The 13,175-nt window shown below is 42.3% G+C and overlaps 1 protein-coding gene across 2 annotated transcripts; it reads left to right on the top strand.

Moving 5' to 3' along the window:
• Positions 1-4,004: 4,004 nt before the first annotated feature.
• Positions 4,005-12,733, top strand: rnf6 (ring finger protein (C3H2C3 type) 6). 2 transcript variants are annotated; one of them, XM_047349736.1, is made up of 4 exons: positions 4,005-4,114; positions 7,804-7,959; positions 8,090-8,254; positions 9,473-12,733. In XM_047349736.1, the coding sequence occupies exons 2-4, from the start codon at positions 7,812-7,814 to the stop codon at positions 11,320-11,322; spliced, it is 2,163 nt and encodes a 720-aa protein (XP_047205692.1). In that variant the 5' UTR covers positions 4,005-4,114; positions 7,804-7,811; the 3' UTR covers positions 11,323-12,733. The 2 variants fall into 2 exon arrangements, with proteins under 2 accessions (XP_047205692.1, XP_047205691.1); XM_047349735.1 differs by having other exon boundaries at positions 4,073-4,114; positions 7,733-7,959.
• The last annotated feature ends 442 nt before the right edge of the window (positions 12,734-13,175 follow it).

The raw sequence follows: 13,175 nt of genomic DNA, 5'->3' as shown, positions 1-13,175 counted from the left end.
CTGAATAGACTGTTAGAATTTGTATTATTGGCCATCATTACTTTAAGAAATGAAGGTCAGTCAGTCCGAACAATAGAGAAAACTTTGAAAGTGTCTCCAAGAGCAGTCGCAAAAACCATCAAGCGCTACAAAGAAACTGGCTCACATGAGGACAGCCCCAGGAAAGGAAGACCAAGAATCACCTCTGCTGCGGACGATAAGTTCATCCGAGTCACCAGCCTCAGAAATCGCAGGTTAACAGCAGCTCAGATTAGAGAACAGGTCAATGCCACACAGAGTTCTAGCAGCAGACACATCTCTAGAACAACTGTTAAGAGGAGACTGTGTGAATCAGGCCTTCATGGTAAAATAGCTGCTAGGAAACCACTGCTGAGGACAGGCAACAAGCAGAAGAGACTTGTTTGGGCTAAAGAACACAAGGAATGGACATTACACCAGTGGAAATCTGTGCTTTGGTCTGATGAGTCCAAGTTTGAGATCTTTGGTTCCAACCACCGTGTCTTTGTGCGGCGCAGAAGAGGTGAACGGATGGACTCTACATGCCTGGTTCCCACCGTGAAGCATGGAGGAGGAGGTGTGATGGTGTGTTGGTGCTTTGCTGGTGACACTGTTGGGGATTTATTTAAAATTGAAGGCATACTGAACCAGCATGGCTACCACAGCATCTTGCAGCAGCACGCTATTCCATCCGGTTTGCGTTTAGTTGGACCATCATTTATTTTTCAACAGGACAATGACCCAAAACACACCTTCAAGCTGTGTAAGGGCTATTTGACCAAGAAAGAGAGTGATGGGGTGCTGCGCCAGATGACCTGGCCTCCACAGTCACCGGACCTGAACCCAATCGAGATGGTTTGGGGTGAGCTGGACCGCAGAGTGAAGGCAAAAGGGCCAACAAGTGCTAAGCATCTCTAGGAACTCCTTCAAGACTGTTGGAAAACCATTTTAGGTGACTACCTCTTGAAGCTCATCAACAGAATGTCAAGAGTGTGCGGAGCAGTAATCAAAGCAAAAGGTGGCTACTTTGAAGAACCTAGAATATAAGACATATTTTCAGTTGTTTCACACTTTTTGTTCAGTATATAATTCCACATGTGTTAATTCATAGTTTTGATGCCTTCAGTGTGAAGCTACAATATTCATAGTCATGAAAATAAAGAAAACTCTTTGAATGAGAAGGTGTGTCCAAACTTTTGGTCTGTACTGTACATGTGATATATGTGTGGTTTTCCACCACATATGGGCCATGAAGTTTGGTTTCAGTCTCATTTAATCAGAACACATTCTTCCATGTTTTTGCCATGTTCCCTAAATGGCTTGAAGTAAACTTTAAACAATCCTTCTTATGCCTTTCTTTCAACAATGGCTTTCCTCTTACCTAATTTGTGGCATACAGGACTAATAGTTGTACTGGCAACAGATTCTTCCACCTGAGCTGTGAATTTTTGCAGCTCCTCCAAAGTTACACTGGGCTTGTTGGTTGGTTCTTTGATTCATGTTCTTCTTGCTCAACCTGTCAGTTTACGTGGACAGCCAAGTTCTGGTAGGTTGGCAGTTGTATCATGCTCTCTCCATTAGATGATGCATTATTTTACAACCTAACCCTGCTTTAAACTTCTCCATAACTTCATCCCTAACCTCTCCTTTGTCTTTCTTGGTCTTCATGACGCAGTTGATTCATTAATGTTCTCTAACAAATCTCTGGGACCTTCCCAACATTGCTGGATTTATAAGATTCAAGTACTACACATTTATCAGGTGACTTCTGAACGTAGTTGGTTGAACTTGAACTTTTTTGAGGCAGGCATCAGAGTAAATTAGAAAAAAAAAAATAGAAATCAAAACATTGAAAGATCTTTTTTCATTCCCTCTTACAATGATGTGGTACTTTGTGCTAGTATATCATATTAAATATAAAAAATACATTGAAGACTGTGGTGTGATCAAATATAAAAACATTGAAATGGTTTGAACACTTTTGAAAGTCATTGTACCTCTAGCATTTAGGAAAAGACATGTGTTTTCACATTTAATCAGTGTGTGTTTATACACAAATTATGTATCACAAGAAACCACTCCAGCAGCCCATGTCCTGTGACAACTCGTGCTTACAGAAAAAAGGTTACTGAACAGAATCAGTGATTAACAGCTTCTCCTGTGATTACAGCTAAATACAGCTCTCTTATTTACAATTATATTTTTTAGCTGCATTGACAACTTATTCTTAGTCTTAGATATCACACACAGAAGCATGCAGAATCTGTCAACGTTCCAGGTTGAACATTTGTTCTGATGTCACTATGAAGAAAACTTTAAGTTAAAAGGAGCTGGCATCTTGAGCCGGATCGGCCATGAAGGACACATTCCTATGCAGAGCAGAAAGATCAGGGAAAAATGGATGGAGAGACTACATCATGTGGAGATTCATACATATATTTATCATAGCACAGATATACATTTTATCATAACTAATAAATTGTTGTTGTATAAATATATTTTTATATGAACCATATTGCTGCAACATGGTTGTAGTTGCAGCATGCTGTGGAGAGACTTTTTCTTCAGCGTAGACAGGAAAGCTGGGAAGATAGATAGATGGTAGGATTCAAATTTACATGTTTGAGTCTTAGATTGAGTCCAGTGACCTCCCATGCCATAATAAATACTGCTTTGGATGGCAAAACCTAAGCAAAACTGTTGCCTTGTAATGATAACAATGCTACTGGCATGGTGGGGCTAACTGGTAGAACAGGGGTCATTGTAAGTCTGCCTCTCATGTAGTCATTTTTGGTGGCATTAGCAGTTTTTCGGGAAACATTTTTGGGCCATGAAAAACATCCTAAAAGAACACTTCGACCAGACTGCATAGTTTTTGCCATAGCCATGCTCAAAATGATTACTAAAGGTCTTTAATAAGGAAATGGGACCAATCCAGTCTGCCTGCTTCTCTTCACAAACTGCCTCCAGGTGCTTTACTGCTGCCAAATTATCCTTAAATTTATGCAGTGTTCTGAAATACATCTTAAAGTTTTTTTACTCTATTTGTATAGAAGAAGAGTAAACACCCTGAAGAAGGGGTCTGATTAAAAAATGTGCAAATGAGGAGGAATAAAGAACAAGAAAATACAAATGAATGTGCTACCAAACATTCTGATCAGTTGTTTTAGACCGTCTATAAATAAAATGTATAATTATAATTCTATAATGTTATCAGAGAAATGTAAGAGCAAGCTTGTTTTGGGGGGAATAGATTGTATCTTTCATGGATAATAAGTTAATAAGTTACAACTATATAGCAAAACAAATCAAATTTCTTTTATGAATCTCTTTGATTTCATAAATGATTTCACAAATGTATTACAGGTTTTACGCATAAATATAGTAATAAAAAAATAATAATAATAAAAAAAAAATATATATATATATATATATGTATGAAAATCTGAGGTGAATTTATATATATATACTTCAGATTTTGAACTTAAAGTTATCAAATACTGTCCCCCCCTTGAATTGTACCACCTATATAGGAATCAAATACCAATTTGAGAATAATTAGTGAGCTGCTGCAAATGACCAGATTTTTTTACAGCACTTTTACACTGTCTACAACTGAGTCGGACACCTTTCCCTATTGATTGGATATGCAAATGAAAAATAAGAAAACATGTCCTGGCACAACTGAGGTGTCAGGGGACGGCACAGTGGTGCCATGGGTGAAGAAGCATATTGCCCTTAACAAAAACTGCTACAGGAGACAAACTATATGAAAAGTGAGGCTGTCTGATTTTACAGAAAAGTCTGGCAAGTTACATTAAGACACAATATATTAATAAGCCACCTTTAATTGTGTGTTTTTCTCCTAATGATCCTTTTGACTTTCGATATCACTACTTTGATTGAAAAAATATTAGATGCAATTCTTTTGTATTTTATGTTTGCTTAGTTATTATGTGAGGAAAAGGGTGTTTCGTTGAAATGACATTTTATAGGAACAAGTGAACGACGGACACTGTTTCTGACGGACCGTATTAGAATCAGGACCACTGGTCCCATCTTGGTTTGAGAGAGAAGAGAGCTCAAAAAACCGTCCATATTACAGCTGCTTTGTCAGGTACTTCAGTCGCTCAGTCTCAGTCAGCAGTTATTGATTTATGATCTCTGTCAGTTTCAGGCTTCGTATATCTTATCTGTTTTATAACATTATTTGTCATGAGTGTAATGTTGAATTTTTCTGACAGTTTGCTCTGGTGTCGACTGATTGCTGCTCACTGGCTATGCTAATATGCTAGGGCTCAGTTAACACCGAGGCGTTGCGCATTTAAATGACGCTTTGCAGGCTTGAAACGTCTGCAAACGCAAATGTTGTGTCTTGTCAGTAACATTTAATTTCATCACCGGGTGTAAACGTCTTATTTAGGATCAGCCAAAAGTGCTGAGGGGATTCTTTGTCTTTCCTTTGGTGCTTTGCGTTTACATGGAGGAACCGTCCGTTTAGCCTCCAGTGACCCGCCTTTGCGGCGTACTGATTGGATGCCTGAGGTGTCACTCATTAAGAGTAGGTTGGTGATTGGTTGCTGACTCGGATGACAAGTCCAGCCTCTGTGCTTTATTAGCTTCTGTCTACTTGGCTTTCCGTAGATGCTAATAGAACCTAATGTTGACCTTTTGAAAGATACGTTGTTATTCTATTTGTTAATAAATCGAGCATCTATGCACATGTCAAAACTGGATGGTTTTACTGCACTTTCCTTCAGCGTAAGTGCTAGCACGTACGTCATGGCCTTGCCCAGCTGTTGAAATCTTTAATTAAGTATTGTGTTGACTGCCTTTGGTATATCATTGAAAGAGGGGTTTAAGTTGCATTGCTTTACACCTGTGATTCTCAACCCTGGTCCTGATGGTCCACTGTCCTTCGTGTTTTAGATGCCTCTGCTCCAGCACAGCTGATTCATATGGTTGTATGTCCTCCGTATGCCATGAAGTGCTGCAAAAGCTTGTTAATCACCTATTTATTTAAATGAGGTGTGTGACAGCAGGGAAACACATAAAGCATGCAGGACTTTCGGCCCTGAGGACCAACACGATTAACAACATGGAGTGGCAAGCCCAATCCCTGGATTTTAATCCAATGGCAGACTTGTGGTGATGTCAAACATGCTGTTTTCAAGGCAAAACCAAGATTTACAGAGGTGGAAGAATGTAGTTCAATCATCCTGGGCTGGAATACCTGCTCAAAGCTAGGGATGGGTACCTTTCACATTTGAACCGATACAGTACCGATGCCCAGTACCTGGGAATCGGTATTGGTACTCAAGGGTACCCTTTTTTGGTACTTTTTGTGTGTTTATGTGGTAATAAATGTTAATTTGTTTAATAATCTGAAAATTTTTTCAATTTAACATATTTATTTCTGAATATAAAAGCTTTGAAGAATATATCAAAACAACATCCAGCTGTTTGTGTTGTAACATCTCAGTTGTTTCAAACATTTCTTCGCCCATGTTCCTGGCTGCAGACATCAAGTCGCTTACGGTGCCGAATGCAGGAGTTGTAGCCGTAGATCTGAAGCTGACGAAAGTTGTGCCCTTTTCAGTCTTGTGCTTAACCAGGTGCTTCCTTAGATTAGAAGTACTCTCGCCGCTGGTCTTGCACTTCGCGTCACAAATACAGGTCCTTCTCAAAATATTAGCATATTGTGATAAAGTTCATTATTTTCCATAATGTTATGATGAAAATTTAACATTCATATATTTTAGATTCATTGCACACTAACTGAAATATTTCAGGTCTTTTATTGTCTTAATACGGATGATTTTGGCATACAGCTCATGAAAACCCAAAATTCCTATCTCACAAAATTAGCATATCATTAAAAGGGTCTCTAAACGAGCTATGAACCTAATCATCTGAATCAACGAGTTAACTCTAAACACCTGCAAAAGATTCCTGAGGTCTTTAAAACTCCCAGCCTGGTTCATCACTCAAAACCCCAATCATGGGTAAGACTGCCGACCTGACTGCTGTCCAGAAGGCCACTATTGACACCCTCAAGCAAGAGGGTAAGACACAGAAAGAAATTTCTGAACGAATAGGCTGTTCCCAGAGTGCTGTATCAAGGCACCTCAGTGGGAAGTCTGTGGGAAGGAAAAGTGTGGCAGAAAACGCTGCACAACGAGAAGAGGTGACCGGACCCTGAGGAAGATTGTGGAGAAGGGCCGATTCCAGACCTTGGGGGACCTGCGGAAGCAGTGGACTGAGTCTGGAGTAGAAACATCCAGAGCCACCGTGCACAGGCCTGTGCAGGAAATGGGCTACAGGTGCCGCATTCCCCAGGTCAAGCCACTTTTGAACCAGAAACAGCAGGCAGAAGCGCCTGACCTGGGCTACAGAGAAGCAGCACTGGACTGTTGCTCAGTGATCCAAAGTACTTTTTTCGGATGAAAGCAAATTCTGCATGTCATTTGGAAATCAAGGTGCCAGAGTCTGGAGGAAGACTGGGGAGAAGGAAATGCCAAAATGCCAGAAGTCCAGTGTCAAGTATCCCACAGTCAGTGATGGTCTGGGGTGCCGTGTCAGCTGCTGGTGTTGGTCCACTGTGTTTTATCAAGGGCAGGGTCAATGCAGCTAGCTATCAGGAGATTTTGGAGCACTTTATGCTTCCATTTGCTGAAAAGCTTTATGGAGATGAAGATTTCATTTTTCAGCACGACCTGGCACCTGCTCACAGTGCCAAAACCACTGGTAAATGGTTTACTGACCATGGTATCACTGTGCTCAATTGGCCTGCCAACTCTCCTGACCTGAACCCCATAGAGAATCTGTGGGATATTGTGAAGAGAACGTTGAGAGACTCAAGACCCAACACTCTGGATGAGCTAAAGGCCGCTATCGAAGCATCCTGGGCCTCCATAAGACCTCAGCAGTGCCACAAGCTGATTGCCTCCATGCCACGCCGCATTGAAGCAGTCATTTCTGCAAAAGGATTCCCGACCAAGTATTGAGTGCATAACTGTACATGATTATTTGAAGGTTGACGTTTTTAGTATTAAAAATACTTTTCTTTTATTGGTCGGATGAAATATGCTAATTTTGTGAGATAGGAATTTTGGGTTTTCATGAGTTGTATGCCACAATCATCCGTATTAAGACAATAAAAGACCTGAAATATTTCAGTTAGTGTGCAATGAATCTAAAATATATTAATGTTAAATTTTCATCATGACATTATGGAAAATAATTAACTTTATCACAATATGCAAATTTTTTGAGAAGGACCTGTATTGCAGTGAGCGTAATCTGCATCGCATTTTGAAAAGTGGAGCCATACTTTGGAGAGCTTACAATTACCTATGCCTGCTTTTTTGACTGTAGCAGTGGCTACAGACACCGTTACGCTCCTGTGCGTGCAATGCTATGTTCATGTCTTGCATGAAAAATCACCCACTCTTCCACTGCATTAGTGTGACAATGTGTTTAGGTACCGAAACATGGTACCATCTACATGATGTGAAGCAGTTCTCAGAAACAGTGAAATGTTATCTTGAACCGTTTTTCGGTCTGACTTTGTAAAGACAATGCATGCATTTTTGTTAAAAGTTTAAACATTTTCTTCATAGTTTTCTTTTGAATGGTACTTGGTCCCAGTGCATTTGCGTATTTGGAAATAAAGGCCATTATAATATTTTTGAGCATACCTCACTTTTTAAGTACACTTATTATTTTTGAACAGAACTATATGTCCACTTGTGCAATGCTGCGATTCCATCCATGACTGAGAATCAAACCCATCTGCCCCCACAGCACGTTTGATGGTGATGGACCCTCCTGGTGGGGGAAGCGAACGGCGGAGGCAGGCAGAGCGTCTTCGACGGGAGGAGGCATACTACAACTTCATTAATGAACTGAGTGAAGATGAATACCGCCTGATGAGAGATGGCAATCTGCTGGGCACTCCTGGTAGGACACACCCTAATTAACCCTTAATGGACTAAGCACATTTTCTATAATTTTACCTCCACTCATGTATTTACCTACAGACATATCACACCACGATGGCCTTCATGTTAATACATACCATATTTTATAGGGGAGGTGACTGCAGAGGAGCTCCGTCAGCGCCTGGATGGAGCAAAGGAGCGGGTTTCGTCTCAGCCCCACACCGAGCAACGATCGCAGACTGCCGATTCTGGAGAGCAGCAGAGCAGTAGCAGCGGAGGAGAGGAGAGAGGGGCTGGAGGAAGAGGAGGGCCAGGTAGGATGGGGGGTAGGGGCCTTACCTGAACTCGCAAAATCTGGCTTATGCCCAATGGAATATTTAATGTCTCGTTAATGTCTGCATACACCTTGAACGTTTTCACATTTTGACAAGTTGCGACCACAAACGTCAATGTGTTTTATGGAACAGACCAACACAAAGTAGTGTATTATTGTAAAGTAAATAAAAATTGATGCTTGATGTAACTTCTTTGTATTATGTTTTATAAAAATCAAAAAAGTGTGTTGTGTAATTGTGTGAGGTAATGCTACATAGATCCATCTTTCCCTGCTATCACTGCTGTTGGACTTTTTCCATCTCTACCAGCTTTGCACATTCAGGGACATAACCTTTTACCCGTTTTTGTTTTAGCTCAAGCTCAGTCATATTGGATAGAAAGTGTTCATGAATATCATTTTTCAGGTCTTGCCACAAATTCTCAATTGGATTTAGGTCTGGGTTTTAACTAGGTCATCCTAACACAAGAATATGCTTCAAAGCTGTTTTAATTTTGAGTACACAGAATATGCCTTTTAGAGGCTGCATGGGTGTAGCCTTGCAGCATGTCAATCGGCAAGGCACTTAACCCCAAGTTGGCTACCACATCCATGTGGTGTAGGCGTTTGTAATTTTGGCTCTAATGCAAAGCTCTTTGAGTGGTCAGTATGACTAGAAAGGTGCTATATAAATTCAGTCCATTTAAGGTTCTCCACAACTTTCTCTCTGAGCTGTCTGCTGTGTTCCTTGGTCTTCATGATGCTGTTTGTTCACTAATCTCCTCCAGCAAACCTCTAAAGCCTTTTCAGTGCAGCTGTATCTATATTGTCATTAAATTGCAAATTTTTCATGACAGTTGATTGCTCTGGGTTTTATTGGGCGTCATCAGAGTATAGGGGCTTAAATACAAATGCATGCCACATTCCTCAGATTTTTTGTGTTTAAAAAGAAAACTAAAAACCCTGTTTTAATTTTTATTTCACCTCTTAACTAGGCACTACTGTTACATCCCAGTAAAAGATACTGAAATTGGTGGCTGTATGGCAGCACAGAAGAAATAACCTCAGAACATTGTTGTTCAAATGAAATCATAAAAGTACAATTTAGTCATTCACATGACTTCACAAGTGATAGTTTTGTGTGTGAACATTAATAATGACACAGTGTGATGCATATTGACATACTTAGTCTGACCCATATTATTTTTTTTTTTTGTAGGGGTCACAGAAGCTGGAGCAGAACCTTCTAATGGTGATTCATTACTGGAGTGGCTGAATACGTTCAGGCGCACTGGTAATGCTACCCGAAGTGGCCAGAGTGGCAACCAGACGTGGAGGGCTGTCAGCCGGACCAATCCAAACAGCGGGGAATTTCGTTTCAGCCTCGAGATCAACATAAACCACGATCAGCCTGAGCCGGGAGAGCATATTGAAATGGTGAACTCTGCAGATGTCCCAGAACTGCCAGTGATTCCTCTAAGCCCCTCTGCACCCTCTGTCCGCACTGTATCCCCGCTCTCCAGCTCTCAGCCTTCAGCAACACTGAGGCCAGCTCCGTATCCCTCCCCACGCCCGGCCATACGAAGGATCGAGACCCGGCGAACACGCAGCAGCACCACCGCTCTGTCCGTGGGCCCCGTCACACTTCCTCCTGCAGAGATGGTCCCAGTTGCCACTCCACGGCGGGCTTCTACTTTGCACTCTTCAGCACCTTCTCCCGCTGTCTCCAGTCCTCCCTTTGAACAGACCACTCCATTTCAGCATCAAGTCCTGAATGTAGAAGTAGAGCAGGGGCATAATGAACTGCCTGCTTCTCTAGACTGTCCTCGGGTGTCGCCTCAGGGTGAATCGCATCCCCAGGCTGTGGGACACGAATTGCGCAGCAGCCGGACTCGATCACGTGGCCGAGCGCGCAGGTCTGCAGCGGGCAGTGGAGTTGCATCTCGTGCATCGAGAAGAAGTCGATCCCCTTTGAACAGAACGCCTGGTGTCAGTACCTCCCCACCATCCGGGAGCGGTCCGAATGGGTCTATGGTCCAAACTGGTGAGCCGAGCGGTGTCACAACCTCTGTATCCATGGAGACTGGAGGAATTGTGTCAGAACCAGATGCTGTGCTGGAGTCCGCTGTGGAAACAGTAGAGCGTGCGAGTGAGTCGCCCCCAGCAGGAGCAGGAAGCTCCGCGGTCAGACGGCATCCAACAATCATGCTGGACTTGCAGGTGAGAAGGATTCGGCCTGGCGAGAACAGGGACCGGGACAGCATCGCCAGCAGAACTCGATCCCGTGCACGGGTTGCAGAGAACACTGTTACATTCGAAAGCGACAGCGGTGGGTTTAGGCGCACCATTTCCCGTTCGGAGCGAGCCGGTATCCGCACCTACGTCAGCACCATCCGTATTCCACTGAGACGCATTAGCGAGACGGGCCTCGGGGAACCCAACTCCACCGCCCTGCGCTCCATCTTGCGTCAGATTATGACTGGCTTTGGAGAGCTTAGCTCTCTCATGGAGACGGAGGCGAGTTCTGAAAGCGTTGCGCCCAGCCTTGCAGATGTCGGCGCTACAAACAGCAGCAGCAGTCGTCTACATCTAAATGAGAATGGACCTGGCCAGGTTGGGACAGGTGAGGTTCTTCAGGGGATGGAGGGGCATGTGAGCAGTGAGGACGGGCAGATCGGGCAGGCCAGACTTGGGGGTGGAGTAGTTGGCTCCGCAGACGGACGGGCAAACAGCAGAGACACCAACAACCTGGTGGAAAATGGCACCCTGCCCATCCTGAGGTTGGCTCACTTCTTTTTACTCAACGACGAGGAAGACGACGAACATCCCAGAGGCCTGACCAAAGAGCAGATCGACAATCTATCCACACGTACGTACGGTCAGGCCAGCCTCGAAGGCGAGATGGGTCGCGCCTGCAGCGTGTGCATCAACGAATACGCTCAAGGCAACAAACTGCGGCGCCTGCCCTGCTCCCACGAGTTCCACGTCCACTGCATCGACCGCTGGCTCTCCGAAAACAACACCTGCCCCATCTGCAGGCAGCCCATCCTCGCAGCACATCATGATTGACCCGCTCACTCCTGCTCACGGCTGGCTGAACAGAGCAAACCCAAGTGGGCCTGGCGTGTACATATCGCTTTCACAGTTTTTCTTTGAAAACCTCTGTTGAGTTGAAAAAGGCCGAACCAAAAGTGTGCAAAGTAGGAAAGAAACTTTAAATCCAGAGAATTAACAAAACTTTATTTTTTTAGATGCTATGTTTTCAGAAGGTCATTTAGCTCTTCCTGTGACCTTAGTTGCTACTTGTTTCATCGGGCCTCAGAAGTCTCAGTAGATGGCCTTTATGCTTTAGGATCTCCTGCATTGACCGTTGAATAGTCTGATTCTAACTCTTTTGTGTGAGATATGCGTGACTTTTTCCACAACTGACCATACAAATCACTTGTGGGTTTGGTTTAATCCGTATGAGCTGTATATACGAGTGCACTGCTTATCAGGTTCTTGAAGAGATACAAAATTAACATCCCATCTACTCAGAATGGAAGAAGGAAGCGTTTTTGTTTTATTTTATTCTAAAACCTTAAGTCCATTTTAAAGTTTCTTAAATTGTGAGTTTTGAGAGAGTTTTGTATTCACTATGGAAATACTGTGCTTGTATTAGTTTAAGCCCTAAAGTTAACAATGCAATAGAGAAATCCATCAGTCATCCCCTAAAATCTGTCACTTTGAATTACAACCATCTCCTGATTTGTCGCCACGGTTCCAGTAAAACACAGGCTGTTGATAATCAGACTGGTCAGTACAAGTTGTGCAATATCAAGAGAGGGAGATCTTGTCTTGTTGGACATTAACATTGTTGTCTCTGATTGCCATTTCCACTCTAAAACAATCTCTGAAGTTCATGTTTTCTCAGATATCAGTTGAGAACAGACTGGGAAGATGAGACTGAGGAAATAAAATAATTCTGCAGTTTGTCCCACTAACCCAAAATCCCTCATATAGCATCTGACTTTGTGCAACCTGATTTTTTTTTTTTCATCTATTTTTTTTCCCAAAACATGCACAGAAAAACATTTTTCATGTAGAAGACATGGATTAAGAGCTACCCCACCCAGTTTCATTTGTTTCTGTCACTTTATACATAACTGCAGTACTCGCCACTTAACTGCATCTCTGCAGTTTCTGTGTCCCCAGCTAAACTGCAGGGTTGTTGGAGAACAGTATGTAGGAATGTGTGAGAGTGTGTGGTTTATTTGCCTGTGTGTGTTTGTGTGTAAAAAGAAGGCCTGGTGTCCATTACGGTTGGTTCTATAAGAACCCTTCTGTTCTGTATGGCCACCTCGGTGGGTTGGTGTGGGCAAATGGTTCAGAAGTGAATATTTATTCTGTTCCTATTTAATATGATGGAAATGAGTCTTTGAAATATGAACTGATAAATGTTGCTATGTGGTGAGAGTAAATAAAATGGCTTTGATGAATATATGGGAAAACCAGACGTTGGTTTTCTTCTCTGCTTCTTAGAAATTACTTGCTTTATAAGTGTCTCACAAAGGATTCCTACCCCTTGAATTTGTTTTAACATTACAGCCTAAAACGTAATTGTATTTTATGTGATAGACCAACACTAAGTACTGCCTAATTGTTAAGTTTAACAACCATCCCTGTTTTTTTTGCACTGTAACTCTGTCTGATTGGATGGAGAGCATCTGTGCACAGATTATCCATTAAATTTAGGTCTGGACTTTAACTAGGCCATTGTTGTTTTTAAAAAAACAAACATTTATTAAGCTAAACAAATCATTAACGATTAGTCCCACACTTATATATACACTGCTCAAAAAAATAAAGGGAACACTCAAATAACACATCCTAGATCTGAATGAATGAAATATTCTCATTGAATACTTTGTTCTGTACAAAGT

The sequence above is a fragment of the Girardinichthys multiradiatus genome, chromosome 21 (genome assembly GCF_021462225.1).
Source record: "Girardinichthys multiradiatus isolate DD_20200921_A chromosome 21, DD_fGirMul_XY1, whole genome shotgun sequence".
NCBI classification, from domain to species: Eukaryota; Metazoa; Chordata; class Actinopteri; order Cyprinodontiformes; family Goodeidae; genus Girardinichthys; species Girardinichthys multiradiatus.
The sequence above is the reverse complement of the archived record's forward strand: the minus strand, read 5'-3'. Positions and strand labels throughout refer to the sequence as shown.